This window comes from Salvia hispanica, chromosome 1 (assembly GCF_023119035.1).
Source record: "Salvia hispanica cultivar TCC Black 2014 chromosome 1, UniMelb_Shisp_WGS_1.0, whole genome shotgun sequence".
Lineage (NCBI taxonomy): Eukaryota > Viridiplantae > Streptophyta > Magnoliopsida > Lamiales > Lamiaceae > Salvia > Salvia hispanica.
This window is the reverse complement of record NC_062965.1, coordinates 25,707,557-25,726,424: the sequence shown is the minus strand read 5'-3', so window position 1 is coordinate 25,726,424 and position 18,868 is coordinate 25,707,557. Positions and strand designations below refer to the sequence as shown.

The following is an 18,868-nucleotide window of genomic DNA, read 5'->3' as shown; positions in this document are numbered from 1 at the left end:
ACATTCTAATTTATGTAAATTCTAATAGACAATAGGATCGAATAAATCCTGACACAACGATAGCGAGAAGATAACTCTCTTTGGGCATAACCCATTGTCATTGTCTAGCCATTTGAGATCCACATTTCCACTTGTAAAGATACTTCCTCCTACTGACTGACACAGCCTGTAGATAGTATTGCATGTCTTGTAAAACATGTTGTCTATCTTAGATTGTAATATGGAATCTATCACCTTTTCAAAGATGATTATCCAAATTAACCAATACTACATTGTAGTTAAAGGGATTATATTCAAGTTAATCTAAGACTGAGTCTTACGACACTCTTAGACCCATGAACTTGTTGTGTTCCAGTGGAACGCTCCCACTACGATATGGTTCTTACAATCTTAGGTACTGAAGTTGATTTTATTAGTGCAAAATTTTCTAATGGTATGACTTCTTGGTAATGTGGAAAATCTTATATCTCTCTCTTTATTTTGAGAGTTATCACGATGTTAGGCTTGTAGTTCATCTCTTGATCTTCATACAAGAATTATATCTTTGAAGATTACAGAACTTATAACCTTACATCATTTGGGACAAACCATAAAACATGCCTCAGTACTCAACTCCAATTTCTTGGACACTTTTCCAACACGTGTTGGAACAACATTACACCTTGAGGTGTGCTAGACTAGAGACGCTCTAGTCCACAACTCGTGTTTTGTAGAAGGTACTGATGTTGGTAGTTTCTTTAATGTTTATCCCATCAATGATAAGATTTTAATGAGTACAACTCATCACATAATCAAACTTGTCTTAGAAAGACTTCGATTCCTTCTTACATAACTATCCCATTCATTAGATGAATGCTTGGATTCGTTAATGGAGATTAGACTCCCACTACTGATCATAACACTTTGCACGTCTTCTTATGGTGTAAACCATTAAAACTTGTTAGTCTTTCTATGTTGCACTTCTATAAGTATTCTGAATCTCTTGAAAAATCAAATGATTCTAACTCATAGTGCATCAAATAGACTTTCTCAACTCTCAAGCTATTTAACGAAATGTTAAAATCTTGATAGTCTAGATAGTTCAAACAATTTCTAAGTTTTTTCTTGGCCTTAAGGCTAAGAGCCATGAATCATTATCATTCAATGATTAAGAAGTTGATGTGTTGTTGAATACTCAACCTTGTCGCACTTATATTATTTTAATACTATGATACCTTAAGCATCAACCATAAAACAATAGTTGAGCATTAATAGCTCCCACTGCAACAAAAGCCTAACTGGATCAAGATCTCTTACTTTCAGTATACCAAACTTAACATGTTTTTCATGTAAGAAGCTAGACTCGCAATCATATTCGTAGAATATATGAAATCATTATTCGCATCTCCATCTTCATTCTCATGACTACTTTGTCCAAGTCGATCTTGAATAAATTCTGCTGGATCACAATAGTTCGAATATGTGTTTCTTTTGTCTTCCACTATCATATTGTGCAAGATTATGCAAGAAATCATTATTTTTCCCATAGTATCATGATCCCAAATAAGACATGGACATTTGATAAAAGCAAAACGAGCTTGCAAAACACCAAAAGCTCGCTCAACATCTTTTCGCGCAGACTCTTGATGTCGAGCAAACAACTTGTGCCTCATCTTTTGTGAACCTAGTATAGATTTGATAAATGCCGCCCATTGAGGATATATGCCATCAGTGAGATAATATCCCATATTTTTTTCATGGCCATTTACTTTGTAATTGACCTTCGGTGCTCGACCTTCCAATATATCATCAAAAACAAGAGATTGATCAAGCACATTAATATCATTTCTCTAACCTGGAGTTCCGAAAAAAGCATGCCATATCCACAGATCTTGAGATGCTACTGCTTCCAAGATGATTGTCGGACTCCCGCTTCTTCCGGCATATTGTCCAGCCCATGCAGTGGGACAATTCTTCCATTCCCAATGCATGCAGTCAATACTACCCAACATGCCTGAAAATCCACGTTGTTCTCCAATATGCAGAAGTCTTGCCAAGTCATCTTCGTTGGGCTTTCGCAAATACTCATCGCCAAAGTTAGAAATTACACCTTCAACGAACTTGATGAGAGATTTGTGAATGAGTTGTGCGCTCATTCTCAAATATTCTTCGTGCAAGTCGGCCGCCGCCCCTTAGGCCAACATCCTCATCGCTGCTGTACATTTCTGAATTGCAGACATAACAAGTCGACGGGTAGCATCACGCTTCTGCACAAAAAAGTTGTCAGTGTCAACGAGTTTGTTCATTATTTTTTCGAACAAAGGTTTTCGCATGCGATACCTTGTTCGAAAAAAATCTGGAGGATAGATTGGATCTTCAGCAAAGTACTGCTCGAAAATAGTATCATGACTCTCTTCGCGTTTCCTTTCGATGTATCTCCTTTTAGCTCTAGCCGTCTGGGTTGTAGGTTGTGAAGGCAAGGTTTTTGGCCAAATAGCTATATCCTCGATTAGTTGATCGAGTTGCTGATTTTGTTCAACAATTTTTTCTTCTCATTCATTGTCTTCAAGAAGATTGAAAGCTTCAAAATTAGAACTTGATGACATTTTTTAGGGAGAGTTGGCTCAATAATCTTGAGAGGTTTGTGTGTAATTTTCTTGAAGCATATAAGTAAATATATAGAAGTAATTTGTTGAGCATAAGATTCCACTACTATCATTTGTGATCACATGGGATATCCTTGGATTCCACCACCACTTGTGATAGAAAATTACTTGTCATGTAGTCATACTTTGATTTTCGTGATCACATGGGTTGTCATTGGATTCCACCACCACTTGTGATAGAAATGACTTGTCATGTACTCATACTTTGATTTTCTTGATCACATGGGATGTCATTGGATTTCATCCCCACTTGTGATAGAAATGACTTGTCATGTAGTCATACTTTGATTTTCGTGATCACATGGGTTATCATTGGATTCCACCACCACTTGTGATAGAAATAACTTGTCATGTGGTCATACTTTGATTTTCTTGATCACATGAGATGTCATTGGATTTCACCACCACTTGTGACAGAAATGACTTTCCATGTGGTCATACTTTGATTTTCTTGATCACATGGGATGTCATTGGATTCCACCCCCACTTGTGATAGAAATGACTTGTCATGTAGTCATACTTTGATTGAAGGGCTTATCACATAAACTGGAAGTTACATAAGCAACAAAAATTAAAGATTACATACTAAGCAACGGAAATTGAAGATTACACACTAAGCAACAGGAGTTGAAATTTACATAATAAGAAACATACATTGAAAACAGATAAACTACGATCAATTCCCAAACAATTCTGCTATTAGATTGTGTTTCAGCGTTTCTTCTTCTGGAGTTAAGTCCCTCCTAGCCATCAGGGGAGTAAGGATCGCTGTCTTGATGTTCCATTCCTGAATATCACTAGCTGCTTCGATCTTCCGTTCTTGAATATCACATCCCCTTTCACGTGTGACTCTCATTTCATGCAGTGCTGCAGTGAAATCATTAGGGATTGTATATGATGGCGTTACAACTTCTTTGCCTCTTCTTTTAACCTTACTCTTAGCTTGATCTCTTCCAGTAGGACGTTGCAATGTTGAAGAACGACTCTCAGGAATGGAGTCAATTTGAGGTCCTCCTTCCTCACTAGTCCTCGACCTTTTTGAGCTCCCACGACTTTCTTCAAGACTGTCTTCATCTGGCTGGAAACGCGTTGAACCAGTACTATTCAATTTCAATTCCCACTTGGGATTGTATCTCATCACCTTCTCAAACACCTTATAGTGAGTAAATTTTCTCTTACCATACAGTTGTTGAGCGGTTTTCTCAATGTCCTCTTTAGACTGGCCACTCGTAGCTCGATCATGCGCTTTTTTGTATGCACCAATCCATTTATTGACATTTGTGTTGAGTCGTTTGTAGCGTTGTCTCAATGACTCTGGACTTCTTTGTTGGTCCATTCCTGGATTTTCTTTTCTTGCTTCCTCATATTGATCAAGAACGTTTTACCATAGATGGGCATTAGTTTGGTTGGTGCCAACAACTGCATCCCTGCTCACGAAACAATAAGCAGACATTAATAACATGTCTTCTTGCTCACTCCAATCATGTGGAGTGTTTGAAGCACTCAAGTTGGTTGGTGATATGTCTTGGCTTGAATGTTGGTTTTGAAATGAACTTTGGAATTGATCAGAATACGGAAAATCATCAAAACTAGGGAACTAATCTTGAGAAGGATTAAAATTTTAGGAAGGGTTGTAGTTTTGGGAATGATTGAAATTCGGGGAATCGGAGAATATATTATTCTCATCATCCTCCATAGTTAGCAATAAAGTAAACTAAAAAATATGAAATTTTATCAAACAAAAAGGATTATAGGAGGAAAGATATATTTTTTTTGTATGCAAAACTATAGCAAATGTAGTCTCTATTTATAGAGGAAGAAATATTATGAATTTTGATATAATTTTTATTATTTTATAATATTTTATATTAAAGATATATTAATTTAAAAGTATATATATATATATATATATATATCAACCAATGAGATTGTGCCATTTGGCACAATCTCATTGGATGATGGAATGGAGACCGCCTGGTTGGTGTTTGTGTTGGGAGAGACCGCGATCTAGTAGAGAAAGAGACATTTCATTTCATTTTTTATTTTTTTTTTAAATATGGGGTGAGGCGGCGGTCTACCCACCCCACCGATAAACATAGTCTTAACTTTGACAAAGAAATCGTGAACTTGATTTGTTGGATTTGTGATATGAGCCAAAATGTTTAGAGGATAATGAGGTTGAGAAAATATTGGTCCATTATTTCTCAAGGATAATGATCTAAATAGTAATCATACCCAACTTGGGAAAGAACCAATATAAAAAATTAAGAAGACATAAAATGGAGTATAATCTAATTAGGTCTTGTAGATTCAATTTTACTTTGGAATAAAAACTGAGAAATCATAAAAAATAGGAGTATAATCTAATCTAGTGGGCCTTGATGCTTGGCGTTTCGGCCTAGTTTGCCTTCGGGCCTCAATAATATTTTTTCAATCCATATTAAATTTCACACCTATGTTAACTACAAGAACACATTTCAGGGCATACTAAATTTCAGCACCATGTCTTATTTATTTATTATTATAATATATTCATAAAAATTCAGCACCATGTCTATGATTATGTCATTATTATCGATCTAGTCATGCGATCTCTCAACTCATTCTGCTTCTCTCTGCGATCTCATTGGGTCGGATCACTCTTTTTTAACTCCCCATTTTTCAATTCCTAACACTTATTTTATTATGTCTAATTTTTACAAATGAAATGGTCATAACGAGAAAAAGGGTTACTAAATGAAACTGGCAATAACATGAATTAGATATTTCCTATATTACATAATCAAACAAGCTAAAACTTATTGAATACGGAAAATTCCTAGTAACCATTTAGGGCTTCCATATTCGATACCAAACAACCTATCAAAGCTCCTATTATGAAATGTTAATAGCGGTATGTGATTTGTGTGAGAGAATTGAGAGAGAATATTTGGGAAATTGAATGAATCGTATTATTCAATCTTATCAGAAGGAAATCTACAAGTGAGGGAGATGAAAATATCCCAGCTAACTAAAATCAAAAGGAATAGTCCATCTTAGTCAACATCTGTGATCCTACTGTTAAGACTCAATCTCAATTTTAATTGAGATCTGACGGTTGTTGTACACTATTAGTGATGAATGAGATATTCAGCCTCTTCTCTTCAAAACTGTTCTTCCAGCTTATGATCTGATCACATCTTCAGCTTCAAATAACAATTCTCCACCTTGATCGATCATTTGCTGTCAAATCCAGCTTGCACAAGGTAATCGACTTCATACAAGTTTCAAGCTTTCCCTTTTGCAGCGACTTAGTTAACATATCGGCTGGATTTTCTGAGGTATGGACCTTGAACACTTTAACCTCCTCTTCTTCTATCTTCTCCCTGATAAAATGCATCTGCACATCAATGTGCTTACTACCCTCGTGATAAACCTGGTGTTTAGCCAAACATAGAGCGTTGTTGTTGTCACACCCAATAGCTATGGCCTCCTGTTGCACACCAAAATCATTCAAAATGCCCTTCAACCAAGCACTTTCTTTCACCGCTGCTGTGAGAGACATAAACTCAGCCTCAGTTGTGGACAATGCAACCACACTCTGAAGACTTGACTTCCAACTAATGACTGATCCATAAAGAGTGAACACATATCCTGACTGAGATCTGCGGTTATCTATGTTACCAGCAAAATCTGAGTCAGAAAAACCTCTCAATGCATCACCTTCATACTCTTGCTTTCCCTTAAACACAATCCCAACATTTGCAACTCCTTTTAGGTATCTCAATAACCACTTCAAGGCAGACCAATGCTCATTTCCATTGTTTGACATAAACCTGCTAGTCACTGACACTGCTTGAGCAATATATGGCCGTGTGCTTATCATATCATACATCACACTGCCAATAATATTTGCATAAGGAATTCTCTGCATCTCCTGTTTCTCAGCTGCATTCTTTGGACATTGTTCAACTGACAATTTGTAATGCTGCCCCATAGGCATTCCAACTTCCTTTATGTCACTCATCTTGAACTTTGAGAGTATCCTAGAAACATAATCAGATTGAGTAAACTATATATCTCCCCTTTCTCTGTCTCTGATTATTGTCATCCCCAGAATTCTCCTTGCTAGCCCAAGGTCTTTCATATCAAAAGTTTCATTCAGATCATTTTTAACTTTCTGTACCGCCTCCTTTGATATCCCAGCCACCAACATATCATCTACATAAAGCAAAAGGTATACCACAGTAGCTCCATCTTCCTTCTTAACATACACACACTCATCAAATTTTGATCTGGAAAAACCACTATTAAGCATGTGCATATTAAACTTTCTATGCCACTGCCTACTTGCCTGCTTGAGCCCATATATGCTTCTCTTTAACAAGCATACTTTATCTTCATGCCCTGGTCTTTAGAAGCCCTCGGGTTGAGCCATATAGATGGTTTCCTCTAGGTCTCCATGTAGAAATGCAGTTTTAACATCTAACTGCTCTAACTCCCAATCTCTCTTAGCCACAATTGCTAACAAGATTCTAATTGATGAATGCTTCACAACAGGTGAAAAAACCTCATTAAAATCCACACCTTGCTCCTGAGTTAAGCCTCGGGCAACAAGCCTAGCTTTAAATCTGACACTTTCAACATTTTGACCTTCTATTTTCTGTTTGAATACCCATTTACAGCTAACTACCCTTCTGCCTAGTGCTCTTTCAAGTAGAACCCAAGTACCATTTTTGAGCAGTGATTCGATTTCCTCTATCATAGCCTTCATCCATTTGTCTTTCTCTTTAGATTGCATAGCCTCTTTGTATGATGAGGGCTCTGCAAAATCCACTTCTTCAGCCACAAATAGAGCAAAATAGAGCATCTCACAATCTGAAAACTTAGCTGGTGGTTTGGAGACTCTTCTGACTCTATCTCTGGCCAGCATGTAATCACTGAGATCTTCTGGTACATCAGGTTGATGGCTAGGTGAGCTACTTGGTTTATCAGCTACTGTCTCATGTCTCCTGATGCTCCTTTTCAGATTCTTGAACCTCCACCTCAATTTCAGAGGCATTTCTCTATCTGATAGGAACATTATTTGTTGACTTAAAAAGGCAGATCTTTCTCCCAGAAAATCACATCTCTGTTTATCAACATCTTCTCATTTCCAGGTTCAATGCACTATACATAACCTATACCCCTTGACACCAGATTAATAGCCCAACATCACACACCTCAAAGGCCTTGCCTCCAATTTTCCTTGTTTGATATGTGCAAAGGCCTTGCAACCAAAAGTTCTCAATTTGGAATAATCAGCATGATTCCCATACCACAAGAAATCTGGTGTATTTCCATCAACACTGGAAGATGGACCCTTATTTATTAGCCTTGTTGCAGTAGCTGCTGCCTCTGCCCAAAATCTTTTCTCCATTCCAGAAACCAAGAGCATACACCTCACTCTCTCCATGATGGTCCTATTGGCTCTTTCAACCACCCCATTTTGTTGGGGATTCAATGGGACAGTTCGATGCCTTTAAATACCTTTAGTTTTGCAAAACTCATCAAATTCTTTGGACAGGAACTCAAGCCATTATCGGTCATCTAAGCACACACCCCTTTTCCCTTTCAACATCAGAACACCACTCCTTGAATTTACTGAAGGCCTGTGATTTATCTTTCAAAATGTATAACCAAATTTTCCTAGAGAAATCATCAATAACAGTCATGTAGTATCTTCCTCCCCCTACTGATTTCTCTTGACCCGGCCCCCATTAATCACCATATGCATAATCTAGAGGTTTTGTAGATGTGTGTTTACCTGTTGGATAGGGCAATTTCTTGGATTTTCCCAAGTCACATTCTTCACAAAGAGGTTGATCTTTAGTCTCAACTTCCATTATCACTCCCCTTTTCACCAGTTCCTTGATGTTGCCTGCAGCTGGGTGACCAAGTCTTGTGTGCCATAATCTGAAATCATCCTCAGTCACAGAATGTAGTTCATTTTGGCCCTTTACAACAGAAGACTTCATGTAATAGAGATTTCCCTTTCTTTCTGCTTGCAGTAGTGTTCTCTCTCCTCTGCTAACAATCATTTTGCTCTCAACAGTGACCATCATGCACCCTTTCTTCTCAAGCACACCCAATGAAATCAGATTTCTTTTAACATCTGGGATATACCTTTCTTCATTCAGTAATTTTACACTCCCATCTTCCAACTTCATCCTCACAGTGCCTACCCTTTTTACACAGCAAACTTGGTTGTTGCCCCAGGATCACAGAACCAACAGTCTCATAGATCTCCTCAAACTAACTGATGCACTATTTTTTAGCACAAAATAAACCTGCAAGTATACAAAGTATATATAGTATAGCTAATGGTCAGTACCGGGATATCGAACACGGGGAAGGCAAACACAAAGTGTCTATTCTCTACTAAGATTCAATTACTATCTGGAAGAACAGGAGATTTTGGAAAACTTTGAAAACAGAAAATATTTGAAAACAAGTGACAACTAAATGCTCGCAAAACACATAGACAATCGATAGAGATAAGGGAATCCCAGGGATGAGCGTTCACAGTTATGGTTATACAAATTCCAAACTACAATATCCTAGCACAGTTATTACTTTGATAGGACGAGTCGCCTAGCATATGCTCATGCGATGCAAACGTTGATTACCAGATTAGGGTTGTCAATCCTAACACGTAACTCCAAATAGCTTCTAAGACCCTTGAAAAGTCCTCACTCTCAATTAACAGTGCCGTTTTAAGGGAAGTTAACTGTAGTGTCTACTAAGTGGATCTAACTCGCTAGAACTCTCTCACAGTTATGAAGCAAGTTATATTAAATCATACACGATTGTGTCACTCAATCATGAAGCATCAGAATTACTTAGGGAAGAAACAAAGTAAAAACAAAATGGATATTAAATAGAAAAAAGAATTATATAACCAAAGTCGTTACTAACACATCCCTAGAATCCTATGAGTTTAGTTACACATGATGAAATAAGCTAAACACATAATTGAAGGGAAGAAAATTGGAACATAAAACTAAAGCAAATAAAACCCGTAGGTTGAATCCTTGTCGTTCTTGATGTTCTTGAAATCCTTCTCCAATTCCTTGCACAAGTGAAGTACTCTAGCTTTTCATCTCTATGAATGATTTTTACAAGTAGAAGGTCTCTCTTTTTGATGAAGCTTGAGGTCTTATTTATAGGGGAAAGCCATTCCTTGTTGTAAAAGGAAAAAATCTTCAAAATATGGCAAATCTTGGAGCAAATCTAGGGCATCTCGGATTCGCCGCCTTTCTCCGGCGGGCCGCCGCACCTTGGCCGGCGGTCGCCGCGTTGGAGTCCAGGGAGTCTGTTTCTCCAGCTGCGGACCGCCGCATGACTTCCGGCGGTCGCCGGGTGAAACATCTCTTCCAAGCGTATTTTTCCGAGGCGGACCGGTGCATTGCTCTGCCCACCGGCGCCGGCGGTCGCCGGTCGCCGTCTGACTCTAGATTTCCAGACTTTGCGTTTTGGCTCCCTTTTTCGGCTCAAATATGCACATTTATCACAAAACACGTCAAAATACCAAAATAGACAAAATATGCAAATAATGGACGTGTACAGTGATTTTGACATAAAAAAACGGACCAAATAACGGCCTTAAAATAGTGCAAAATCCGACTTCAAGTGCCCCGGCTTCTTGCACCAGTGACACGAGCGTGTTTATTTCTTGTCACTTGCCGAGCCCTTGCCATTTTCTTGATCCTTCTTCCCAAATTTCTTCTTGAATTTCTTTACACTCAAGCTCTCAGCCATGGAATCCCCTGCATTCATCCCTTGTTTCTGCAATTCCTTGGCCCTCATAGCTGACTGAACTTCAAGAAGAGTGATCGATTTGTCTCGACCATATAGAATCGCATCGCGCATCTGATCATAAGACTTTAGGAGCGCATTCAATAGGAGAATCGCTTTGTCCTCATCTTCCAACGAGACGTTGATGTTTTCAAGGTCATCGATCGCCTTGTTGAAATCCTCTATCTGCTCCAATATTCCTTTCTCCTCTGTGAATCTGTAGGAATATAGTCGCTGCTTCATGAACATACGATTTGCAAGCGATTTCGTCATATATGGATCCTCCAATTTCTTTAAGATGCTAGCCGCACTTTTTTCTTTCAACACTTCTCTCAGCACTTTATCTCCTGGGTATAACACAACAGCACTGTGAGCTTTTGCCTCAATTTCGTCCTTCTTTTGTCGACTTTTCTCGTCAAGAACCTCCTTCTCCTTCGCTTCATCGCTCTCGGATGCCAACGCCGATGAAAGCCTTTGTTGAATCAACATAGCTCGCATTTTCATCCTCCAAAGGCCGAAGTCGTTCTTGCCCGTGAATTTCTCAGCTTCGAAACGAGAAGCCATCTTTAATCGTGGATCCGACTGCAATTCGAACTCGATTAACCTTGCGTCGGCGATCTCCCTCAGACGGCGCCAATTGTTAATAGCAGTGTGTAATTTGTGTGAGAGAATTGAGAGAGAATATTAGGGAAATTGAATGAATCGTATTATTCAATCTTCTCAGAAGGAAATGTACAAGTGAGGGAGATGAAAATATCCCAGTTAACTAAAATCAAAAGCAATAGTCCATCTTAGTCAACATTTGTAATCCTACGGCTAAGATTCAATCTCAATTTTAATTGAGATCTGACGGCTGTTGTACACTATTAGTGATGAATGAGATATTCAGCCTCTTCTCTTCAAAACTCTTCTTCCAGCTTATGATCTGATCACATCTTCAGCTTCAAATAACATGAAACCACATCCATATCCCAAAACCACGGGTCTCCGACTGAATCCATCAACAATATTAGAACCCTCACTTTCTTGCAGCTTCCGACAAGTTATTGCTGGTATTAATTAGATATATCACAACATTTCCAACTATAAAAACCAACGGGCTTCATCTCGCGATACTACTGAAGCATACTTGAAAAGAAAACAACCAAAGCAATATGCGACACTATGCATTGTATTTTCAATTTTCACATTTTCCTCCCTTTATTTGTGTTTCTTTTCCAATACCTAACTCTTATCAAAACAAATTTATGCGTTAAGCTAATGAAATAAAATCAATACACAATTCCAATTGGGGGTGCTTAAAAGGTTCACTCGGTTCTTGGTCATCTGGAACCGAAATCGGAACCGGCCGGTTAATTGAAGAACCGGGAATTAGAATCAGTTTCGGTTCTTGTACCGGTTTCGGTTCTAACTAGAACCGACCGATTTATAACCGGGAACCGAATTACAATTCAATTTTAAATTTTTTATAGTTTAATGTATTAATAAATCTAACTTAATTGAATTATTATTGAATTGAGATAAAATAATTTGGAACCGAGTGATTTTTATATTTAAACAGTGTTAAATTTGCGAGCTCAATTTTTGAAGTATTTAAAATGTTTAAACCGTTATGCTTTGAATCTACAATTATTCCCCTATCCATTTTTTACGAACTAACTACTATGAGTAGGACATCATAAGTTTGTTTTTAATTTTCGAAAGAACTTATACAAATACAATATCATTTCGTATAATAGAAATTTAACTTTATAACAAATTTATGTAACAATTCATTTTACATACGATTTTAACCAGTTTATGAATTATTTATTAACTGTTCCGTATTAAACCAAAAAGTCACAACATGATCAATTAGTATTGGAAATTCCATTGAGTATTTGTTTAGCCAAATAAAAAGGAAAATAAAATTCAATTTTAAAAAGTCCTTTTAATAAAATTGCTAAATTTTAGAATTCCTTTTTTTATTATAAAAGAATTCACATTTTACTTAGCTCATTTAAAACATTTTTTCTTAAATCTCATGCCGAAAAGAAATGCTTCTACTACAGAGGGACGGAGGAAGTACTAGTAATCTAACAACATAACCAAACGAATAGTTAATTGAATCCAATTTTTATAACATTGATAAAAAAGTCGGAGCAAAGTAACAAATTCACTACGAAGTTGGGACGGTGCTGACCATGGACAATTTTCATCGGAATAAGGGGTAACTAGTCGTTGGCAAAAATACTTCACAATTGAAAGCAGGAATCAAGGCAAGAATCCATCAAGGATTGAAGACTATATATAATATTAAAATTGATCGATGTTACAGTATGAAGAAGAGCGTGCATGGTGGGTGTATGTGTACATAGACGTAAATTTTGACATAAAGAAACTCTAGACACAACAATACTAGTGACGACAATCTGGCAAACAACTTGGTGGAGGTGGCGGAGGTGGTCGTCGAAGCATTACTTCTAGAAGACGTCTTCTTACTTCTGACGGCAGAGGAAGGTCTGGCCAGCGAGAGCCTCTCTTTGCTTTAGTCCAAGTTGGCGGTAGTGGAAACTCAAGGGTCGGAGACGGCGGTGGCGATGATACATAGTCATGAACACCAAAAGATGTGTGTGACAATGAAGGGGTTTGACCCGAGAGAGAAATATCAAGGGCAGAGAATGGATTTCTCACACATTATGAGAAAATCACATGAAGCATAATCAGCAAAAATGTCAAAAAGAAATGCATTGAAACTACTTACTCAGTTTTAATTTGCATGCACATATTGAAGAAAACAAGTGTTCAGCCACATATATATAGAAAAATATTTGACATTAACAAAAATCAGTTGAAGCAAATCACAATCCGGGTTAATGACTTTGGGCAATGAGATTCAAAGTCCAAATTTGCTAAATTAGCCTCAAATTTCCGATGTGGAATTCCTTGTGTTTGGATAAATTAATCAAAGCAGAATTACTCAAACTCTGAATTTGTGCACATAATAATATTATTATATAGTAGTACTGATAAAAGTCAAATGTTGTTTTGATAAATTTTTACTCCCGCAGCCTGTTGCGTACAAACTCATCCCACATCGAGAGTCTGAGGCAAGTTGGAATGTATATAATTTCGATCCAACCCCGATCAGTTTGAGGCCTTTTGGAAAGTGACCCAAAAACAAATCCGTGCGGGCTTGACCCAAAGCGGGCAATATCAAACATCTGTTGCAGTCGACAATCAGATATCCGAACAAGTGGTAGTCTGTCTGTTCCCGATGTGATTGGTTTGAGGGGGGAGGCCTTTAGGGGAATGACCTAAAAAAAATCCGTGTGAGCTAGACCCAAAGCGGACAATATCAAATGTCTGTTGCAGTCAACGATCCGAACACAACCCGTCTCCTGGTCAAGGCATTTAACTGTTGCTTTTGTCTGATAATTGGAATATGAGGTCCACTATCAAAAATGGTAAAAAGTGAAATGAGACAAATTTTGTGGGACGGACAGAAATGGAAAATGGGACAAACTTTTAGGGACGGAGGGAGTATTAGTTTTGGTGGAAAAAGAATTTTAGATTTAATGTATAAGAATAATTAATATTCATAAAATATTTCAAAATGACCATGTGGTGGAGTGGTAAGTTTGTATTTAGATATGAGGTCATGTGTTCAAGTTCTAGCAATAACAAATTTTAAAAAATTACTCCCTCCGTTTCGCCATAGTTGAGTCATTTTACCATTTAGGAAAGTTTCTTCATAGTTGAGTCATTTCCATATTTGGTAATTTTTTTTCTCTTTCTTACTTTACTCTCTCTTACTTTATTCTCTCTACTTTATTCACTTTATACTTTATTCTCTCTACCTTTTCATCTTTCTTACTTTTTTATCTATTTATTTAACACACCCAACATTTATTTCTAAAATTCCGTGCCCAAAAATTCCGCCTCAACTATGGCGAAACGGAGGGAGTATATTGTAAAGTGAAAAATCAGTTCACGGTTGGACCGGTCGGTTCCACCGATTCGCGACGGTTTAATGTGCTAGTGGTTTTTAGGAGTGAACTGGACCAGATTGTCTGCCACGGTCAACCTTGAGAACTTTCAAAGAAGACAATTCATGGATTAAACTGGCAATTTAATACAGGGCCCCTCCATGGACAAAAGTGAATTGACTTTGAAATTTTCAAGAAGACAATACTTCATGTATTAATTTTTTGTGATAGTCATGAGACTATTAGAGACATTTGATCATCATATCGGGTTATTTTAGTTTGGAGTCCACAATAAAAATATTATAATGATAACTCAACTATGATGACTATGAGAATTAGTGTGAAAACACTGTTTATGTTTATTCTCAATTGAGTGTTGAAAACTAGGCAACTGGTGAAGTTAAGTCAGATTTTTAATGATTTCTAAAAATATTGAGTAAGTATGAGCAATTGATTTGTTGTTGTGTGTTGTCAAAGTAATGGTGTTTCTATCCTAGCCTAAGTGAGACGAGAAAGAAAGAATAGGGTAAAAAAAGGATAAAGTTAAAAAAAAAAAAGAGAATAAAGTAGAAAGAGAGAAGGTAAAGAGAGAAAGAAAGAGAAAGGAGGTAAAGTATGAGCAATAAGAGGATAAAGTAGAATATATGAGTGATTTAATTATTCCCAAAAAGGAAATGTCTCACTTAGGTTACCAAAAAGGAATATGTCTCACTTAGATTGGGACGGAGGGAGTATATTTTACGTTGTCAAGCATAAATTCTCAAGTTCTATTTTTGAGATAGTTTTCATTTGATCCAATTGCAAAATTTGTATCTAAAAATGAATACACATAAATTCTCATTATTTCAACTCGGAATAACAAGAAATATCTTATTTCGGGCCAACCCCATGGAGCATTGATTAATTTTAAAATACTTCATTTTGACATTTTATGGCGGATGTAGAGAATATGGATTATGGATTTGTGGGATATAGTGTTGAGCAACATTAATTTGTGATAGGATTCAAATCGCATAATGTCTATCCAAGGTAAGGAAAAGATTTGGAGTCCAAAGACAAGTTTATTCTACAATTTCCCTGTAATAACTAACTCGGGGTGATTCGGTCTAGTCTTTGGACTCTTTCTCCTTTTCTAGATGATCTCATTGGGTTAGGTCTAACTTTTTGTACTCTAAACTTTGTGAATTCAGAATCATAACACGTACTATTAAATTAAACCGACTATAATATAGAATTAGATATTTCACGGAGGATTACATGAAGAAACAGACTCTTAAAGTTACTGAACACCGAAAATTGGTTGCAGTAACCATTTAGGGCTTCCATATTTTATTATAAAACAACCCATCAAAACTCCTATTACGAAACCACATCCGTATCCCAAAACCACCGGTCGCCAACTAAATCCATCCACAAAATTAGAATCCTCACTTTCTTGTGGAGGAGCCATGGGATCTTGCTTGCAATTTTTTGTTAGAGGAAATCCGCATAAGCCTGAGTTCCGAATGAAGGAGCTGTTATCAAATGTCGAAAACTGTCCGCCAGACTGAGGGATCTCTCCGACAAGATCATTCACTGAAAGATTTAACGCTGAAAGAAAATTCAACATCGTCAGCTTCCGAGGAATCTCACCATTCAGGCGGTTTGAAGACAAGTCCAATGATTCCAGTGCTTTCACACTTCCAAGGGATGATGGTATATGCCCAGTGAGACTGTTGTAAGAAAAATTCAAGTACTTGAGCGAATTAAGATTCCCTATGGAATCCGGAATCTTCCCGGAGAATTTGTTCTTGGACATGTCAATGGTGATGAATGTTTTCAAGATTCTGACCAATGGTTGATTTGTGCCTTTCAAAACAAACTCCATTGATTCCTCATATTTGCGGAACCAGTTACTCTTTTCTGAAAAATCTTCCTTGGCATTCATCATGGCTGGGAAGGTGGTTAAATATCTAGTTGGGAGGGGCCCACTGAATTCATTCTGAGATATATCAAACACTTGCAACTTCACAAATGGAGCATCATTACTTATCTCACCATAAGCAATGGGTAGAAGCATACTACCATTGAATCTGTTATCTCTCAAAACAAGGACTTGGAGATCAACGAGATCTTCCATCCAAAAGGGAAATCCATCTTGTATTGCATTGCTTCCGATATCAAGAACTTGCAGCTTCCCACAATTTCCTAGGGTTTGTGGAAGTATTCTTTTTAGGTTATTGCTGTTGAGGTTCAGAGACTCGAGAGCGAGCCCTTGGGAAAGGATGGAGGAATGAGGCCCTGAAATTTATTTCCCTTCAAATGCAGAACCTGCAAGGATTTACTCAGCTCTCCTAAACACTTTGGTATTGAGCCGTGCAGACTGTTGTCTGATAGATGGAGGAATTGGAGGGATCTCAATTTGCAAATGGATGAGGGAATCTCTCCAATGAAGTTGTTGGAGTAAAGCATTAGGGTTGTTAGGAAGATGAGATTTCCAACGGTGGACGGTATAAAGCCCGATAGTCTGTTATTTGCCAAGTGGAGATAAGTTAAGTCATGGGATGCTTCAATGGTGGAAGGTATGAAGCCTTCAAAATGGTTATTGGAGATATCAATACTCCCAATGTTGGCAGTGAACAACTCTCCAGGAATGATACCTGAAATATATATCAAGATAGTATTAGTTAGGTAGATAATTCAGTAAGTGATTTCATATTGAATATCACTAGAGGCAAATGGCTGATAAACTTGTTGGAACACAAGTATAATATATAATTAATTCATCTAGCCCACCAATCTCTTCTGGAATCACACCTATAAAAATGTGTGCATACATATACTATAGATAAATGGATTCTTACGGGTTAAACTATTGTTAATGAGGTATAACTCTTGGAGTGCTTTCATGTTGCCAATTTCGTTTGGCAATGTCCCATTAAGCATGTTATGACTTAATGAAATATAATTCACTGAAAGACATGTTAGAAAAAGTCGACGGTAAAGTGCCCGTCAACTTGTTAGAATCAATGGACAACACTAGTAAATTATCAAGCTGGCCAATTTCTTGTGGAATAGCACCTATAACAATGTAGAATGATCAAATGTCAATATATACTCTAATTTTAAACTCCCTACCATACAATTGATATAAATAAATAAATAAATAATAATAATAATAATAATAATAATAATAATAATAATAATAATAATAATTTAATAATGATGATGATGATGATGATGATGATGATGATTAACAAAAACAACAGTACCATACCACTTAATGCATTGTTATCAAGGTATATAGAGTGAAGGGATGTCATGTTTCCAATTTCTTTTGGAATTGATCCATCAAATCCAGTGGATGCCATGTTTAACATCTCTACATTATTAAGATGACCAATCTCTTTGGGAATGTTACCTGTGGAATACATAATTCATAAAAAAAAATTAGTAATATGTAAGATATAATATTTTTCTAGATATATTTACACCTAAGATGATTTTAAGTACTTAAACTTCGACACAATAACAATGTAATATGATATAAAAAAATAAAAAATAAAAAAATAAAAAGTCTGGAGAGGTAAATATATAACTAACCAGTTAAATTATTATTGTAGAGGACTAATTTTTCTAGGGCCGTTAAGTTCCATATATCTTGAGGTACTGGTCCTGTAAATTTATAAGATTCCATCCACAGTGAACTTAACAGGTGAAGATGATCAATCTCTTTTGGAATATCACCTGTGAAAACAATTTATTAACATGAATTATCTGGTGCACTAAAATAACGGCAGTGAGTTTCTACAAATAAAAATAAGTAAATCAAATACTCCTTCCCTTCCATATTAGTGGAGTCATTTTGTTATTATAGAACGGAGGGACGTCCCACAATAGATGTCACACTTTCCTTTTTAGTTCGTCCCACAAAAGATGTCACATTTCTATTTTTAAAAAAGTTCTTTCTCACATTAATATAAAAATTATATTTTTTCTCTTCATTTAACACACGAAACAAAACCTCCTAAAATCTCGTGTCGTCCTACAAGTATAACATTTTTTATGGGACGGATGAAGTATCTAATTTTTGTGCGTTGAATGAATTCAAGTAATTAAATATGGATTCCCCTAGAAATTCTAACAACGCCGATGATATAAATCAACTAAACTAGTGTTAGTTTTATGATAAGATCTGCTGTTCTTTTTTTCTAATTACTGTTCCCTCCGTTTCTTCATAGTTGATGCGGAACTTTTTGGCACGGAGTTAGAAATGAATGTTGGGTGTGTTAAATAAATAGTTAAAAAGTAAGAGAAATGAAAATGTAGAGAGAATAAAGTATAAAGTGAATAAAGTAGAGAGAATAAAGTAAAAGAGAGTAAAATAAGAAAGAGGAAAAAATTATCATATATGGAAATGACTCGACTATGAACAAACTTCTCGAAATGGAAAAAAGACTC

General features: G+C 36.7%; 1 protein-coding gene across 1 annotated transcript; it reads right to left on the bottom strand.

Moving 5' to 3' along the window:
- Positions 1-15,707: 15,707 nt before the first annotated feature.
- LOC125192152 (receptor-like protein 43) lies at positions 15,708-17,778 on the bottom strand. The gene is made up of 3 exons (XM_048089631.1): positions 17,685-17,778; positions 16,792-17,067; positions 15,708-16,708 (listed from the first exon to the last, which is right to left on the bottom strand). Exons 1-3 carry the CDS (start codon positions 17,776-17,778, stop codon positions 15,708-15,710), a joined length of 1,371 nt encoding a protein of 456 aa, XP_047945588.1.
- Positions 17,779-18,868: the final 1,090 nt, after the last annotated feature.